At 56.5% G+C, this 18,875-nt stretch overlaps 1 protein-coding gene and 1 long non-coding RNA gene across 2 annotated transcripts in view; one reads left to right on the top strand and one right to left on the bottom strand.

The window, feature by feature from the left end:
- Positions 1–11,317: 11,317 nt before the first annotated feature.
- LOC132249889 (major histocompatibility complex class I-related gene protein-like) overlaps positions 11,318–18,875 on the bottom strand; it is a 22,080-nt gene continuing 14,522 nt past the window's right edge. The window contains exons 4-6 of the mRNA XM_059725548.1: positions 13,433–13,621; positions 12,081–12,353; positions 11,318–11,505 (exon numbers count right to left, since the gene is read on the bottom strand). Of these exons, the coding sequence (XP_059581531.1) occupies positions 11,318–11,505; positions 12,081–12,353; positions 13,433–13,621 (650 nt within the window). The remainder of the gene's footprint in view (positions 11,506–12,080; positions 12,354–13,432; positions 13,622–18,875) is intronic.
- The window catches only part of LOC132249937 (uncharacterized), a 7,125-nt gene continuing 6,287 nt past the window's right edge, over positions 18,038–18,875 (top strand). The window contains exon 1 of the long non-coding RNA XR_009461467.1: positions 18,038–18,112. This is a non-coding gene — a long non-coding RNA (uncharacterized LOC132249937). The remainder of the gene's footprint in view (positions 18,113–18,875) is intronic.

An 18,875-nucleotide genomic window follows, 5' to 3' on the forward strand; every position in this document is an offset into this window, starting at 1 on the left:
ACATCACCCCGGACCTGGAAAATTATTTCCTATCAGAAAGGAGGATCTGTGCTAAGCCGTGCACCTGACCCTCTACCGCAGGAGCACGTCTCGAGATCACCGCTAGTAGTGGTCTCTCGCAGCCGTCCTCTGCACGGCAGGCACCAAGGAGGTGGGTCCGTTGAACCTATGGTGTTGGCTCTGCAGCAAAATGCCAATGAGTTGTGACCACAGGAAGCACCCCTTTTGCACCCAAACTTGGAGCTATGGAAACGAATGCCAAAAGTCTCTGTTGAGAAAGAAAGCATCCTTGGCAACTGCCTACCCAGTAATGATCAAGCTCAGCACTTTGCATTCAAAATGGGGTTGAAACCCTCCTCCGCAGGATGTCTCCAAATACCACCGGTTTGTGACCACTGACACAGACAGGACCGTCGTGGGGGACGGCCAAATTCTGGACGGGTAAAGACAGCCCCCCTGGGACTAGCTCAATTTGCCAGTTGGTTGCGATCTTTAAAGAGGAATTGGTTTTCTTAGCAGTGAGGCTACAAATGGGCATTGTTCGTTTGGAAAGGGTTCTTCAGAAGGCAGGATAGATCTAGGATTTTTAAATGGAGAGGTCCCAGATTGGGCCCTCGGGCTCCAGACAGGGGTGCAAGGCAGAAGTTTTGCGCCCGAGGCAGAGAAGGGCGGGTTGGTTGTGCGTGGAGGGGGCCAAGTGTTGGATGGTCTTACCTGCTCGTGGCGCCTGCTGCTCCTCCTGGAGCTGGCTCCCTGCTCCAGGCCTTCCTCCTTGTGCCCTTCCTGCCTGCTGGGGCGGCAGCACTTCAGGAAAGAATGCAGAGTGATGCACCCGCACCCTTCCTCCTGATCTCCCCTGTCAATGAGTTCAAAAGCTGGTTAATTCTCAGTTACTACTTCGAGGGTGCAAGGAGGCAAGGTGATTGAGTGCTAAACCCATCTCTACCTTTCAAAATCAAACTAAATCAGAGAGAGATGCAAAGAGAAAAATAGTTCAACACGCATTGTGTCATTTCTTTGTACAACTAAAACTTGTCCCGATGAGCGTGCACATGCAGTTCGTGGCACCTCCAACCCATTTCAGGCCCCACATACCACCCATTGTGCACGTGCACCCATTTGCCACGCTGCAGATTTACAGTGTGATGCCAAAATTTGACACCGAGAGATCCTGGTGTCATGAAACAAAAGAAAAAACTTGGTACGGTGCCCGTGGCAAAAGTGCGTGCTTCCAGAACCAGAGCCTGGCTGGGCAGAGCTATGTCCTGGCTGCCGGGCAGGCTCCAAGCCGTGGGGTTGCTGCCACTGCTGCCCAGGGAGGCCCCAAGTGAAGTTGCTGGGGCCAGAACGGGTGCTGACCCCAGCCTCCCACTCCCACCCAAGACAAAATGCCCTGCACCAGCCCCATGCGCGAGGGCGTGCACTGCAGCATTAAGCAAGTTTGTGCCATTGCTAGTTTTGCTGCATGTGGCACACGCTTCTAATGATTGTGCCCTGCTTTTATATCCATGCATCCTCATTCATTCTGAAAGACTGCAAAATGCTTCCCAAAACATAGACAGGACATGCCACTGTCCTTCGGCCACCCACGGCAGATACACAGATACGTCGCACACCTGATAACGATGGCTTGGGGGAGAAGAGGGAGTGGGTGTGCTATTTTGGCCAAGGGTAACAGAGTGGCACAGGATCTGGAATATCAAAGACAAGCAGACAGTTATTTATTTTTACAGGACAGCTCAAACACCTGCACACCATGGTGGGTTTATTGGTGTAAATATATCAGTGCTACAAAGAAGGTGTTAGGGCAACACTATGTGGATTTTCTGGGCCCATCGAATTTGCAGCTGAATACAAGGCTTGAACCTGTGGCCTAGCAAAGCTGCTGAGCACAAGGCAGAATGATCTCTAAGCCAGCCAGTTGCTCATGCAAAGTAACCGTCCTGACTGTGTCAGCCGTTTTCGGAGGAAAAAGCAGGAAGTGAATCTGTGCGAGTGTGCGTGCTGTGAGCCAGGTGACGTTTTAGGACTGTGGAAGATGATACAACCTGGCACAGAAAAACAGACGGGAATGTGGGAAACAACACGTCATTGGTGACAGAGTCCGCAATGAACACGTGCGAAAAGGCGAATGGGGAAGCTTCCAGGTTTTGCTGAAATCCGCCCAGCGACCGAAGAAGGCAAGTCAAGGGCTTAGGCGTGCGCGTTCAGCAGAGAGGCATGGACAGAAGGAAATGCAGAGGCGATTCCATGGGAATGCAGCAACCAGGAAAGAGAGGAGGAGCTCGAGATGGGAGGAGAAACGGGTGGAACACAGGAGGGGCGAGGGGCGAACGAGTGTTAATGCACAGTATAAAGTACAGTGTAGAAATATGGAAAAACAATATTGTTCCTGTGGCTCCCCGGTTTGTTGGGTTTTGGGAGCTAGTCCGAAGCTGTCTCCATGCTGAATACAGCTGCTGCGCGCAACGTGTGCCGGTGTTTGCGCCCTGCTTGCTCTGGCTAAGGAGTCACAGGATTCACGAGCAATCGCATCGTCACCTCCCTAGTCGCTGGGCGCGGCGTGGCGCCGGGGTCTAACAGAAGGGGTCGCTGGACTCCTCACATTTAGGGGTGACCGCCCAGTCTCCTCTGGAAGATTTCCAGGGTAGGGGACTGCACCACCACTGCAGGGAGTTTATTCCAGCCTGGACATCCAGCTGAACGCATAGAAATCAATACTTCACACAGATGAAAGCAGGAAGCTTGGAAGAGAAAAGGTGCGTTTCCTTAGCACACGTGGTGAAGCTCTAAGGGCTGACCACTGCACTCCTCAATTAACAGCTGAATCTATCAAATTAGGCAAGACAAACAGAGTACACGAGACTGAGAATTGGCATCTCTCTTGGATTTACCTTTCTCCTTCTCCAAAACAGCCCATGTCTGGGACCCGGGAGAGCAGACTCTCCACTCGTCTGTAGCTGTCTGAAAGAAAGAGGAAAGAGAAGTTGAACCCACCGCCAGTAGTTCCTACTTACTTTATGTTCGTATGGTGTCTTGTTACTCAGAAATGCCTCGTTTGACTTGAAATCACCACACAGATAAGGAGGAACGGGGTGGGGGGCACTGGCAGTGCCAGGGGGTGCGGGTCGGGAGTGAGGGGCACCATCACGGCCCGGGGGGTAGGGTCCTGCAGTTTGGGGTGAGGGGCACTGGCAGGGCTGGGGTCAGTGGGTTGGGAGGTGGGGGCAGCAGCAGGGCTGGCGGGGGCTGTGGCTTGGCCGTGGGGGCAACACAACGGGCAGCGACAGGGCACTGGCATCTCACTGCCCGCCCCCCACCCATCATATTCCCCCTCCCCCCTCCGCCACGTGGCAGGTGTCCTGTTTCTTGGACCTGGAAATAGGGTAACCCTAAAGCAAGATGCGCCCCTCACTGCCTGCTCCGCTGCAAGCCCTCACCATGCCTGCCCGGCCCCATGTCCTAGCTCCAAGCAGAGCCCCCGCTCTCCTCCCCCCATGTCGGGCAAGCACACTGCACACCTCAGCCCTTGGCTTGCTACTGAAGCGGGCTGAAGTCCGTTTGGGAAAGAAATGACACCAAACAAGTGAAACTACCCCAGCCACAAGTCCTCCAGCCCTAGGGCTCCCCACGTGTGGGTGCAAACACCCCCGATCTGCCCACTAGGCACCATGCTGGGGCGGGTGCCCACACTTACCCTTGCGGTCAGCAGCACAGCAAGGACGCAGTTGTGCCCTGCCTCCCAAGCAGTGACAGCTGGGGAGCAGTTCGGCTCAACTGCTGTGTGCGTCTCCAGGAGCCGCACCGCGCCGAGCCGGTTCTAGAAGGGGCCATTGTGATGCGTGTCCGCATTCTCCGCGTCTCCCCACGTGCACGTCTCCGCCGTGTCCGGCCACACCGCTGCATCAGCCCCCGGGTGTGAGACCAGGGACTGGCTTGCAGGGACTTCAAGCAGGACTGCGCCCTGCCAGGCTTTCCCTGCAGGACACTGTGACAGCACACGAGCAAAGGGACTGCAACACCAGCTCGTAACTCACACCAGTTCTTGAGTGTGCACAGAGACCGACGGCCCAGGTCTAGCTCACACGTGTTCCCTACGGTGACTGTGACCCCGATTTCTGGAGCCCAGGGGGGCTGCCACTGGCTCCCAGCTCTGAGCTGGGAGGAATACACTGCATCACTCGCCGCCTACACTGGGCCTTTTGGCGGTGTGCACCTTCCCAGGCTCTCCGCATTTCACCACCTCCATGGGCAACTTCCCTCCGTTCCCTCCAAGCCCTTGCCCTTTCTGGAGGGCGAACTGTTTAAAGAGATGCGTGTCCTCCACCTCCCTCTTCTGCCCTTGGTGAAACAGCCCTTTCACCAGAGCGGTGGCTAAAGAGGCTCTTTCATGGATCTCATGTGGTCCCTGTGCCTTGAGGCCATGCTCCTTCTCTACCATGCTGATTTTACCTTTCCTGCCTGAGTCTTTAACGGTAATGACGGCATCGCTTTCATTTGAGACGAAGGCACTGGAAGATGGATGGATCTTGGTTGAATGAATGCGCTCCAAGTTTAGTCCTCGAGAGCTCAATGTCTGCAAACCCCTGGAAGGTGGCTGTGGGGAGGATGGGGATGTGCCCTGTTTTCTTCAGCCACAGGAAACAGGCTCAGAGGCAATGAAGAATTGCAGCAGGGGATATTTAGGTTTGACTTTAGACCTTTCCCACTGTACGAGGGTGATTTCTTCCGGAGCATTGAAGCGGGCTCCCCAGGGAGTTGTGCAATGTCCATGCTTGCCAGTGCGTGAGATCCGGTTCGATGCTTGGTTGGGCAGGTTTGTAGGGGGTGATCCTGCCTTGAGCAGGGGGCGACTACGCGGCCTCCCGACATCTCTTCCACCCCGTGTTTGGTGATTCGATGGGCTCTCGGTGTGCTACGAAAGGGACAGAAGCAGGGGCATAAGAAATAGTATAAAGTCCCTGTTGTCACATAAGAGTGAAACACAGGCTCCGTTTTGTGTACGGGCTCCGTGGCCTTGTTTGGAAAAGGGGGGTCTCTACGTGCGGTGTACAGCGTGTCCAAAACCATTTCCAAACCAGCCACGCGTTGCTCTCGCCGGGGGTTGTGTGTGCCGCGCCCTGGTTTGTGAGCCCACCGGAGCTCTCGGGGACGTTAAGACCTGGCTGCCTCCACGTGCCACTGTGTTTTCTAGTTTCCTAGCTGAGAGGGTCTGAAGGGACCTGAGCAGATCATCCAATCCGCCCCCCGGCTGTGGGCAGTGAAGAGCGCGGGGATCGGACCACCCCGGCTAGCTGACTGTCTAGCCTCCTTTTGAAGAGCCCCGGGGAGGAGCCAGCACCACTTCCCTTGCAAGTTGGCTCCAGGTCCTAGCCGCCCTGACTGTGCAGGAGCGCCTCCTGATATCCAGCCCGACTCTGCCCTCTGCCAGCTTGTGCCATTATTTCTAGGCACTCCTGGGAGTGCTCGGGGGAACAGGGGCTCCCCCAGTGCCTGCTGGTGCCCTCGGACTAGTTTGTAAAGGGCCACTAGATCCCCCTCAGCCTCCTCTTGCGGAGGCTGACCAGGTTCAGGTCCCGTCGCCTCGAAGTCCATGGTGAGCACAGGTGACACATTGGGCCGCTGTGGCTAACACTCCCCGGTTTCTGGAGCCAAGAGCCTGCAACACGGCGATGTGGCTGACGTCACGTCCAGCTGCCTCCGGCCCCCCATCCTGAATGCCTGGGTCCCCACTTCCAGCTGGGTTGACTAGGACTGGCCTTGGTCCCCGTCTAGAGCCAGGCTCCAACTTCTGCCTCCTTTTCTGTGCTGCAGATGTCCGCGTCAGAGGGAGCGCCAGGCCTGCATGATACGCATAAGCATCCTCCCCTGAAGCAACAGGAGAGCGCGAGAGAACTTCACTATGTGGACCAGGATCAAGGACGGCTGCCCACGTCATGGCCTTTCCAGAGCAGGCGACCTGTGTGTCTATTCAGGATGGATGAGGATCAGTCTCTAGGGCACGCTGGCTTGCCCACTGAGGCAGTAATGGCTCTGCCTCTCTCCGGCTGCGTTCAGGTCCCTGCGCTGAGATGGCTGAGGCGGGATCTGTGCTTTCTGCTACCTGCAGGGAGCCCTTGGAGGTGGACTAGGACGTGGGCCTGGCTCTGTGACCTCGGGGCGGTGCAAACGCAGCGGTGGTACTGCACTGGAGGCTGCAAGAGCCCCTGCTGGGACGAACCCTGGAGGAACACACCTTGGCCTAACGTGCTGGGGCTCAGCCCCAACTGCTCGGCCTGCTGGGACCCTGAGGACGTGGCTGCCTTTCCCACAGACCTCCCTTTCCCTTGAACGTATCTACATTGGAGACTGCCAGAGAAACACTGCCCAGAGCAGTGTCCTGTGAAGTCAGTGCTGATATTCCTGAGGAACAGCACAGATGAGACAGGATGCAGATCGGTCTGTGGTCAGGCTCCCCGGTACCAAACAGCAGCAGCGTTTCTACTGCAGAAGAGATCTGCTCCTCCCTGCAGTGGTGCCCCCGAATCGCCAGCGTGGGGCAGATCCTTGCCCTGCGCAGCAAAGTTCAGCTGGGTCCCTGTGTGACATCCTCATTGTGCTGTGCTGAGGCCGACAGGAGCCAACCGTTGTCTGAAGCACTGTCGTAGTCCGTCTTGTGCGCAGCGTGTCTGTCCCGTCCCTTGCACGAGGCCAGGAGTTCCCACCTGCGGGTGCGGATGTCGAGAGCACGTGCAGCGTGCATTCGTTGCTGGCTCTGGAGCCATAGTTAGCAATGCAAGTGTGGCTGGGTCTCAGATGAGGGTGGACGGGCAATGACCGAGCATCTGACCTCGCAGCATTGCAAACTCAGAGCAGCCTGGGCCTGGAGGTGAACAAGGTGAGCTGTGTCTGCAGGCCAGGCTCGGCGAGGCCCTGCGCTGATCCAGTAAGTGTTCTGCACCGCGCTTTGCCTTTAGGACTCGTCCACCGTAGCTGTGGGACCCCTTCTAGGGATTCGTGCCCTTCAGCTTGGATCAGACAGCACGGCATGGCCTCTCTATCTATCTATCTATCTATCTATCTATCTATCTATCTATCTATCTGTCTGTCTGTCTGTCTGTCTGTCTGTCTGTGTGTCTGTCTATCACTCTGTCGATCTACTTTGATTAGTCTACAAGGTACAACTCTACCCTACTTTCTGTTGTTCCTAGCTGTGTGGGGAGATGTCTCAGGTCGTACCTGGCTGCTGGAGCCTGCATGCCCGGGAAGGCTGGTGTTCAGGAGACGTCTTCCAGATCCTGAAGGTGACACAGAAAACACCACTCGGATACGTGGTCAGTGGCGAAAGCTCAGAAAGGTTTCCCATCGCACGGCATCCCCGCTGCCTGATGAGCACTCAGCCCAACTTGGTGACGTTTGCCCTTGACCAGTAGAGACACCGTCCATTATTCATGGTTCCTCTCGGCTCTACAAGGGACAGGTTCCCCAACCGTGTAATTCTCCCTGCAAGCCCCCATCTCGTGCTCACTCTTCTGTCTCTCTCTGTCGAGATGTGCATCTCTGCTTGTTACATTTGCCAAGGTTGTGCACCTGGAAATGTGGTCTCTGGCTCATTAGGAAGTGCTTGAGTTTGTTTGGGAGTTTTGGTTTTTGTCCTTCCTTGACTGTCCTTTTGCTCCTTGGTGTGTTTTCATTTTGTCTTTCTGACGGTGTCATCCAGCCGTCAGGAGGCTCCTTTGTCCCACACTGCTTTTTGGCACCACTGCTTATAATAGCTTAGTGTAACTAGGGCCTAGCACGACGGGAACTCCTCCAGCTTCTACCTGACTTCAGGTGAGCACGGTGCTGCGTCGCTGAGCTCTGATAACAGCCCGCTCTTCTCCGCGCTGCCCTGATTACTTGTGATGTTGGTGTGGTTTACACTCACCGGATGTGCTGGCTATACTTTTCTGTCTCCTTTGCCTTATAGCTGTGTGGAGACCCACACATAAAAATCATGACCCCTCGACAGGGTGGTGTAAAATAGGTCAGTGTGAAAAGCAGAGGGAACACCAGCTTCCTGGTCCCTGCACACCCCGAGAAAGCTCACTGGCCCTCCTCGTCGCCCACCTGCGCTCCTGCGGGGCGTGCGTGGCCCGAAGCGAGTGCGTATCCTCTCCCCGTAATTTTCTGGGGGTAATTGAGGGCCCGGTGTCTCCACCCTTTGTCCCACGGAGGAGTAGTTTCCTACGCCAGCACTTTCCCTGACCGAAAGGGACTGAGCGTATCGTAAAGTTGTACGCGGCAGGGACATGGGGCAAGGGATTTTTCCTGGTATTAGGAAAGAAAAAATCAAATCCTGCTGTCAGGAAATCTAACATTGGAAGAAAGACAATTCGTAATTGGATGCGTTTTGCTGTCTTTTAGTTTTCGGGTTTCTTGCAGGTAACCGGAGCTGTGGAGACCAAAGGTATGGTGGTAGCAGCTGCGTAAAACCGCCAGTCACTAGCCCATCGCTGTGAAGTGTCTGTACCGTAGCAATGCCTGGGACCTCTAGTCCTCAGCAGGAAACCCACTGTGCTCGGCCCTGGACAAGCACAAACCTAAAGGATGGTTTTGGCCCAAAATGCTGAGATTCAGATATTCAAGACAGAGAGAAAACTATAAAGCAATGCTAATGAGCTTAACAGGTATTGGTCTCAGCACAACTGCTCCCTACCCAGACCCCCACGATGTTCCCGCCAGGCAGTACGACCCTGGCGGCATCCCTGCAGCGACCGAGGACAACAAAACACAAGTAAAGCAAGCGTGCCTGGGGCGCACTGCACTGCGCACGTGGCTAACTTGGCACAAAACCTGTTAGCCGGTACAGAAAAGTGTCACCTACAGACCCCGTACGGCAGTCATCCTCTCGCAGACTCAAGCCGGTTCTTTCATGCATGTCTGTTTAGTCCAGTCCCTCGTCTCGCAGTTCCCCATTTGATCAAAGACTCTGATATAATAAAAGCCTTGTCTGTGCATCTGTCCGTAACGCCCTGGGGGGGTTGAGCCAGCGGCCGCAGGCTGCTGCCGTCGGTCGTTCCCGGGGCCGCTGCAGCTGGGGCTGGGGTGAGCGGGCCACGGCTCTTTCCCCTCCCCACACAGACCTACCTGCTTGGGTGGGGGGTGTCTATGTTGATCACATAAAACTGAATTTACCCGACATATAACGAATTATGGGTCTGAAAATGCTCATTGCATAACCTACACTCCATTGCATACAAGCAAATTCACATATAAAGAACCCACATACGTCGAGGGAAACCTGTACGTAAAGTCAATGCATTACTCTGCCTTCCCCAACAGCTCGCTGCAACCAGTTCGTCTCCTGCTTCAGGTCTGCCCTGTGCAAGACCAGCAACGTGCTCATAAACAGCACGCAGACCTCCCCGTCCAGAACTGGATTGAAATTGGGCTGAGTGACATGTACTGGTACTGCAGGAAGACAGGTGGGAAGATTGGGCAGAGGCAGAGAAGTGGGGAAGAGAAGAAAGGGAGGAGAGGGGGCGGGGGGCTGAGGCAGTCCGAAAGGTGACGGTGGGGGTGCGTGGGTGTGGGGGCATGGGGAAACGGGTGTGCAGTGCGGTATTTGTAGCGGGACAATGTCTGGCATAACTGTAAAAGTGTGTTTCGGACAGTCAAATGAACCACAGTGATCACAACACCGGGTGTTGGAAGTACAGTTATAGATATGTAACCCTTGGCACGCGGTGCTGACTGCAGCGGTGTCCAATTGCTCGGCCCCTGGGGTGCCAGGTAGCTCTACCCCTGCTCAGCTCACCTAGGAGCAGTCAGGGGAGAAGCTCCCTTTGCAATGGAAAGACCCTGCAGACTCACAAATAACTAGTTACCCAATCTAATTTTATACAGAAAATAACTGCCATACACAAGTCAATATTAAATAATAGCAAAAGTTTGCAATACCATATTTACAATACACAAGGATGAGTTTATAGAAAAATAACAGCTGATAAATATGTCCAGTTAAGGGGTGATCAAGATAACGAATACAAAGCCAATATCCTATGCACCGTGTTAAATACTTATTGTATTCATCCCCTAATTCATTACTTGCAACTCGTAGCCAGGCGCTCCGACTCCTGCCCAGCGGATGGAGCGAAGAGCAGTCCCTCACTCCTCGGCATGCGCTGTGCAGGCGTTAGCAGTCCCAAGCTATCCCATGCAGGCCCAGGCTCCTCTCCGTCTGCACAGGCTGCTCCCACCCCAGACCCCCGCAAAACCCAAATTCTTCCCCACACTCCTCCAAACACACTTGTCTTGAAGAAGGAGAGCAAGGTGTTGCCAGGCAGCTGGCTAGACATCACTGCTGGGCTTCCCCTGAAGGCACTCAGGCACAGACACAAGTGGTTTAGATAACACACATGGGCTCCTTGCTGTCCCAGAGCAAAGCGCTTTGTCTGGCAAATTCAAGGCAAAAACGAAGGTGCTTGTGAACTGGAAATGAAGAGGAGCACATTGCTGTGCTGCTCCCTCTCCTCCTCCGCCACAGGGTCCCGAGGACGAGGTGCACGCTCCACCGGGCTCTGCTCAGCTGTGGCAACAAGACACAGGAGATGGAGCAGCCGCCGGGACTGCAGCACGGGGCAGCCACAGGCCTGGCCGCAGCTCCACCCGGGTCACTCCCTGCACGGAGGGGACGAGATGCCCCTTCCCAACGCACCTCCCACGGCCGGGTCCCCTGCGCTGCACTAGCTCTGCTCCCGGCCGTGCCCGGCCTGCAGCCTCTTCCCCAGACATGCAGGCCGAGCCCAGGCTGCTTGGGGGGCCACGGACACCCCCGCTCTGCCCCTCTCCGTGGCACAGACCCAGACACTCGGCTCTCCTGGCACTCAGCCCTTGCAGCTGCCTGGACTGGGGGGACTAGGGACACCGGGGCTGGCTCAGAGAGGGAAGGCATCTCCTTTGGGGGATCCCTCAGGCCAGAGCCCCTCACACTTACCTTGGATGCAGGAGTCGGAGTAGCTGTTGCTGTAGCTGTAGCCCTCCCTGCTCCCCAACCCCAAGGTCTGGCCATGGCCTGGCCCCAAGCACTTTGCCCAGCACTTACTGAGGAAGAAAACCGCTGCGCCCGCCATGGCAGTGACCAGCACAGCACCGATAACGATGCCCACAATCATCGCTGGGTCGGACTCTGGAAGAGGGAAGGGGCTGTGAGAGAGGGGAACCCCCAGACCTGCCCCAACACTGCATCGGCCAAATGCCCCCTCCCTGTCTGTGCCCCCTGCATCCTCCGACCCCCCAGTTACTTCCCTGCTTTGAGCCCCGAGCACCAGGTTTCTTCTCCCTCCCGGCGCGGGGGTCACTCACCCGTCCTGCCCTCGTCCCAGGCCACTCTCAGGGCTGCACCCAGGCTCACGTGCTCCACGCTGCAGGTGTAGCTGTGGTTGCTGCTCGGGTCCATCTCGATGGTGCCCAGGTCTGGTAGGTCCCGTCTCCACTGGGAAGGACCCCCGAGCGGCTCGTCTCCTGGGGCTGTGCCTCCCCGTTCTGCAGCCAGACGACAGCCACGTCTTTGGGGTAGAAGCCGTGGACCCGGCAGGACAGGGTGGTGCGTCCATCCCGTGATGACGGACGGTCGCTCACCTGTGCCACGGGGCGCTCCTGGAGGGAGGAGACACCCGTTACAGCCACAGCCCCTCCTCGACCCTTGGGCCAGAGACCCCTGCCAGGAGGCCACGCGCACCCTGCACTGCGCCATACCAAGTCGGCTCCAGCCGCCATTTCAGGGAGGAGCAGACGGCTCCAGGGCAGGAGCACAGGGATGGGAGACACGGCTGTGCTGGGCTCGGGGCTGCAGGAACGGGGTCCCATACAGCTGATCTCTGGTTCTCAGACACGTGGCCAGAGTACAGACACCCCGTGGGCTCTGCCCAGCTGGGAGGCCTGAGCAGGGCAGGGACAGGGGCATCGTGTCCCACAGCAGCGCTGGGGTCTTGCCCAGCAGCACGACCGAGATGCAGCGCTTGCCACCCTGGGCACATGGGGATGGGGATGGTGTTCCCAGGGGTGGGGACGGGGGTGCCCTGGTCAGCGCTGCCCTGGGCGGTGACACCGGGACTCACTGCTCTGCACCGCTGCCTCCCCGTGCTGCAGGTACTGCCACAGCCACGCGATGCAGGTCTCCTCCAGGTTGGCTCTTGTATCCTGAAGAAGGGTTTTATTCTCATTCCAGCTGCGCTGGGTGCGCTGGGCCTGCGTTGTCCCTGCTACCCAGGTGCGCGTTCCCAGGTCATAGCTGATGAAGTCTCCCCCGTCGTAGCCCAACTGCATGTGGCCTCCAGTGCTGTTGTCTTCGCGGAGCTCACAGCCGTACGTGAGCTGGAGAGTGTGAGGCCCTGAAACACAGATCCAGCCCTGGTCAGGGTCACAGCCCAGGGAGCAGGGGCCGCCGAGGGCTACCAGGCTGGGCAGGGGCAGAGCCCACCCCATGGGGGGCAGCACCGGGACAGCTCGGGGGCTCCGGTCACGGAGAACAGGGCTGAGGGGACACAACTGCGGCCCCCGTGCACCCTGGGAACGCAGGGGCAGGACGGGGCAGGTGAAACCTGCTACACCGACCTCTGCAGTCAGCTGTCTTGGGTACCGCAGGCCTGCACGGCCCCTGCCCTCTCACACATCTGCCCTCCCTCCACGGCCCTGGCCCCCGTCCCTCCCAGCTCCATCAGCCCCGCACGCAGGACTTGAGCCCCTTGCTCTGGGCTGTCCGGGCTGGGGTCACTGAGGGGCCCGGAGCCCCTCCTGCAGCCGTTCCTGCAGGGCTTGCAGCGCTCTTCTCACCCCGGTGCCCACTTGTGCTGCAAGGGGGTCAGGCTGGGTGTGCAGAGGCCTGGGGGACCGGCTGGCATGGGGGCTGGGGCAGGCTCACCCACAGCGGGTGGCACACACACCGTCCCCCTCTCTGCCGTGTGTCAGAGCTGGCAGCACCGGCCCTGGCTGACCCTTCTCAGGAAGGCAGAGTGGCTTTGGAGGCTGCCAGTGTGGGGATGAAGTCGGAAAGGCACCTTGTCATCCATCCACAGACGCATCAGGAGCAGGTCCAGGCAGGCGATCCTCCCCCTCTACGCGACACCGGTCAGGCCCCGGTTGGAGTACTGCGTCCAGGTCTGGGTGCTGCACTTCAGGAGGGATGTGGCCAGCGTGGAGAGGGGCCAGAGGAGCCCAGAGGAGGCCACTTGCATGGTCAGGGGCAGCGGGGCAGGCCCTACGAGGAGAGGCTGCGGGATCTGAACCTGTTCAGCCTCCACAAGAGGAGGGTGAGAGGGGGCTGGTGGCTGTCTATAAACTGGCCAAGGGGGACCAGCAGGCAATGGGGGGGTCCCTGTTCCCCCAAGCACTACCGGGACTAACAAGGAACAACGGGGGCTCGGACTTGATGATCTGCTCAGGTCCCTTCCGACCCTACGAAACTACTGACACCAAGGGGCACAGGACAGGGAGAGGAGTGCAGTTTCTCCGTCCCAGAAGTCTGGGTCGACGGCCCCCCGCACCCAGTCCCTGCACGGCGCCTGTCTCCGCGTCTCGCTGTCGTAGTGGAGAATTTGCTGGTCGTCCACGTAGCCGACGGCAGTGAAATGGGGCACGTCCGGGCTGGGATTCGACACCCCTGTGTAGAAATGCCGTTAGGAGTGGGAGCCTGTGGGAGAGCGACTGGGGTCAGCACTAGCGGGGGCAGACGTCAGTGCCCTCGGGTGCTCGCTGCCCCGTCCCAGAGGGGCCGCAGAGGAGGGACACGGGGCAGCGCCAGGCTGGAGTGGAGGCGCAAAAGCCAGGTCCTTGCTCCAGCCCTTGCACGCCCCGAGTCCACTTTTACCCCCCATTTCCAGTCCCCTGCTCAAGGCAGGATCATGCCCTACGCCCCCGTCTGCCACCTTAATGAGAAGTGTGTGTCGTGCATAGGGTATGCAATAAGTGCCCGTAGTCAGCCTAGGCCACAATTAACAATTGACTACAATGCCGAGCAATCGAAGCCTAAAGGATTTCGACAACTAGTCACAAACCGGGGGCACGAAAGGTTCACCGGGGCATGGAAAGTGCTAGAAACCGGGGCACTCAGAGTTCACCCAGGGGAAAATTCCCCTTGGCGGCCAAAACCTTCCCGCCCAGAAATCTTCCATGACATAATATCCGAGCCCAAATATGGGAGTAGTGACGAGTTTGGGAAGGAGGGGCCCATGGCGGCAACTCACCCCGATATAACCCGTCACCTGCCGTCCCAACTGGGAGGCAACCTCGTGTGCAGACCACCGAAGGAAGGAGCGCAAGGGTAGGCCGGATCAGCGCGATCCCCTGAACCACCCTCCCCGCGAGCACCGATCTCTCCCTTCACGCCGACGCCGCCGAGCGCCGAGTGGGGCCGAAGGAAGGGGACTTAGTCCTACCAGTATTGAGGCCAGCCCATTGAACCGTACTACTGAGGCCAGCCCATTGAACCGTACTACTGAGGCCAGCCCATTGAACCGTACTACTGAGGAATGAAACCATTTCTAGGTGTTCGGCTTCTGGGAATCCTAGGATTGTAAGTATAATACAGTAATGACTTTTCTGCTTCAAATTATATAGTTAGTCGTAATTGTTTAAAGAAGTGCATTTAGAGTATTGATCTTTATATATATATAGTTATCATGTTTTTGATGTTTATGGTATTTCTTAAAGTACAGCACTGTTCTGTGTTTAGTCAGGAATTTAAAACACAATTGTGTTGTATGAATTCAGTGTGTAATCATTGTGAAATCGTGCAGTTAGGTGAACATCCCCCAGCCAGCGCACAAACGAATCAGGCACTTGTGTGGCATCTTCTCTATGCCATAACCCACGAGAGACGTGGCGTCACGAACAGGACGCGCTGGTTGTCCACTTCACAATGGGGTGAATTGCTGCAGCATTGCACGCCCCTCAATGATAATGAGGGTACTTGGAAAGTAAGCATAAAAGGTTTCAAAAAAGAGGATGAAATAATCAGGTCTAGTTTTGAGTTTACGCAAGGTGGTTTCAGGTGTTGTTTCGGAGGTGTCATTTCTTTCCCAAACGGACTTCAGCCCGCTTCAGTAGCAAGCCAAGGGCTGAGGTGTGCAGTGTGCTTGCCCGACATGGGGGGAGGAGAGCGGGGGCTCTGCTTGGAGCTAGGACATGGGGCCGGGCAGGCATGGTGAGGGCTTGCAGCGGAGAAGGCAGTGAGGGGCGCATCTTGCTTTAGGGCTACCCTATTTCCAGGTCCAAGAAACAGGACACCTGCCATGTGGCAGAGGGGGGAGGGGGAATATGATGGGTGGGGGGGCGGGCAGTGAGATGCCCGTGCCCTGTCGCTGCCCATTGTGTTGCCCCCACGAACAAGCCACAGCCCCTGCCAGCCCTGCTGCTGCCCCCACCTCCCAACCCACTGACCCCAGCCCTGCCAGTGCCCCTCACACCAAACTGCAGGACCCTGCCCCCCGGGCAGTGATGGTGCCCCTCACTCCTGACCCGCACCCCCTGGCACTGCCAGTGCCCCCCTTCCTCCTTATCTGTGCGGTGATTTCAAGTCAAATTCGATGCGCCCAGAAAATCCACATAGTGTTGCCCTAACACCTTCTTTGTAGCACTGACATATTTACACCAATAAACCCACCATGGTGTGCGGGTGTTTGAGCTGTCCCGTAAAAATACACAGCTGTCTGCTTGTCATTGATTTTCCAGATCCTGTGCCACTCTGCTACCCTTGGCCAAGATAGCACACCCCTCCCTCTTCTCCCCCAAGCCATCGTTATCAGGTGTGCGACGTGTCTGTGTATCTGCCGTGGGTGGCCGAAGGGCAGTGGCATGTCCTGTCTATGTTTTGGGAAGCATTTTGCAGTCTTTCAGAATGAATGAGGATGCATGGATATAAAAGCAGGGCACAATCATTAGAAGCGTGTGCCACATGCAGCAAAACTAGCAATGGCACAAACTTGCTTTATGCTGCAGTGCAGGCCCTCACGCACGGGGCTGGTGCAGGGCATTTTGTCTTGGGTGGGAGTGGGAGGCTGGGGTCAGCACCCGTTCTGGCCCCAGCAACTTCACTTGGGGCCTCCCTGGGCAGCAGTGGCAGCAACCCCACGGCTTGGAGCCTGCCCGGCAGCCAGGACATAGCTCTGCCCAGCCAGGCTCTGGTTCTGGAAGCACGCACTGTTGCCACGGGCACCGTACCAAGTTTTTTCTTTTGTTTTATGACACCAGGATCTCTCGGTGTCAAGTTTTGGCATCACACTGTAAATCTGCAGCATGGCAAATGGGTGCACGTGCACCACGGGTGGTGTGTGGGGCCTGAAATGGGTTGGAGGTGCCACAAACTGCATGTGCATGCTCATCGGGACAAGCTTTAGTGTACAAAGAAGTGGCACAATGCATGTTGAACTATTTTTCTCTTTGCGTCTCTCTGATTTATATTTCTTTTATTTTGAAAGGAAGAGATGTGCTTAGCACCCAATCACCTTGGCTCCTTGCACCCTAGAAGTAGTCAGTGAGAATTAACCAGCTTTTGAAGTCATTGTCCCGGGCAGATCAGGAAGAAGGGGGAGGGTGTTTTTGAGGTTCAAACCTGTCCGCATTAGACTCACGGCATGCTTATTTTTTACTCATTTTTTGTCTACAGAAAAATAGCACAGGTTTCCCTTGCTTTATGCGGGTTCAGTTTATGCAAATTTGCTCTTACGTGATGACCCTTTTTATAACCCCAAAATCGTTGTCTGAGACTTAAATTCACTCTTACGCGATTGGCAGCAGGTAAGTGTGTGGAGGAAGGGGACCGGGCCATGGGCAGGGGCAGAGCAAGGCCCCAGTGAGCCTCTGGTGATGGGGGGCTGCAGCCACCCCAAAATTCACCGTAGCCTCCCCCCCGACAAAATATATGGAGACCTCTGGGATATGCCTGGACTCGTGGGATTAACACTCTTCCTTCACAAGCCGTGTTTGATCCCATCTGGCCAAGACTTGGTTTTCTATCTCCTCCACCGACAGGTACTGCTGATACGAGACCTCCCCGCTCCAGCGCTGGGTGGACGTGGGGTTCGCGCTGGTTTGGAGGAGGGCCGCTGCCGACTCGTAATGCCATGATTTTGATCTTTTGTTTCACAGGCCATGCACAAACTTATCGAAACCCTGAAGGAGGATTTCATAAATATTCAGTTTTTTCTGTGACTACAGGGTCTTGGCTTCTCCAGGTGAGGTCCTGGAAGTGCTCCTGCGCACGTAAGAGCCCAGAGCTGTGGAGGAAGCTGTAAAGGCCTTTATTGGTGGGACATTGCAGGAAACGATCTCAAATAGCATTGAAGAAGGCATACTGAAGAAGCTAACTGATGTGCATGTATGTCTAACAACCCGGGCTATCGCTATCCCTCTGCATAACTCTTTGCTCCATGAGTCGGGCTCTGCTGCATCAGAGCAGGGATTTCACAGGCCTAAAGGCACAAAGCAGCGCCCTTCCTCCCCCTGCGCCACAATACTCCTCCAGCTCTGCTGTCATGGAGGGACAGCACCCCAGCTTTGGTTTCCAGGGAAAAGCCTGGTTGAGCCAGACGAGATGAACCAGGTGCTCTTCTATTCTCAGTTCCTCCATCTGTGAAATAGGGACAAAGATAATATTTGACCTGCCTTGTGAGATTGGTGAGACACAGCTGCTGTTTGCCAAGTCCTTGGACAGTCTCAGATGAAATGTTCCCTCCAAGGGCAAAGCCTTGGTACTAGTATGGGCAGCGCTCGAGCACATGGCCCGTCGCGTCGCAGACTGAAGTGCGCAGGCTGGGCGAGACTGCTTAGGCTTGAATTCAGTCGCACCAATTGGCACTCTCCCCAGCATCGTGAACGGGATATAAAATGGTAGATGGATGACATTATGAAGGGGAGTAAAGAGAATGACATTCTTCATCTTGTTTCTCTAAGATAGTTTGAATAGGCAAGTCTTGATTTTTTATTGTCTGGGCAAGGTTTTGACATAAACTGCCTTACCATTGTGACATAGACTGTTTTTTTAATAACCATCTAAAATATCCATTTTGATATTTAGGCATGGAAACGAGGACACCTGGATTGGTTCAGGAGATGCCAGGCAGGATTTCCCAGAGTCCAGAACAGTCCTCGGGAAGTAAGTGTGGCTTTCTGCTGTACAGCAAAACCTCAGCCAGGATTCAGAGCATGTGGTCAGCTTCAGAGCGGTTTCAGAGCGGGAGGGGGCAAGGGGGCAGGAGTTGAATCTGGGGGTTTCAGCCCCCCTCTACAGGCTGGGGCCAGTGTGGTGCAGCCCCCAAGGTGGGGTGGGGGCTCCACTTCCCCCACTCCACCCTTCAGCACCAGGTGCGGAGCCCCAAGTACCAGCTCCCTCCACTGCCTTCCCCCTCCCATTCGCAAACAGCCAGGACTGCACAGAGCCTGGCCCTGGCTGTGGGAACCTGCTTGCAGGCTCCCGGCGGGCAGCGAGATCCCCGCCCCTCCGGACCCGCAGTGACCGTCGGTTTGGTCTGGGGTAAGGGTGTAACTCAGATCGCTTTGCAAACTTGTTCTGAGTTACAGCTGGGAGCTCCACTTCTCTCTGCACCCTTAGGGCACGTCCGCACGTGCAGGCCCGTGCGCTTGCAGCAGCTCAGATAAGAGTGGCACGTATTTGAGCTGGGGATTTCTGCCTTAGCACATGTGTCTGCACGTGGCCTTTGGTGTGGGGCAAGTTGTGCCACTTGGGGCAGACTAACCCTGCCCAGCTCCTCCCGGATCTGCAGCCAGGGGCAGCCAGAGCCTGCGGCCAGCACCGGTTTGCAGGAGGGGGGTGGGACAGGGTGTGGGGTGGGCGTGGGGGGTGGGGGTAGGTGTGGCTGGATTGTGGGGGAACTGTGGGTGAGTGGGAACTGTGTCAG

The sequence above is a fragment of the Alligator mississippiensis genome, chromosome 4 (assembly GCF_030867095.1).
Source record: "Alligator mississippiensis isolate rAllMis1 chromosome 4, rAllMis1, whole genome shotgun sequence".
NCBI lineage: Eukaryota > Metazoa > Chordata > Crocodylia > Alligatoridae > Alligator > Alligator mississippiensis.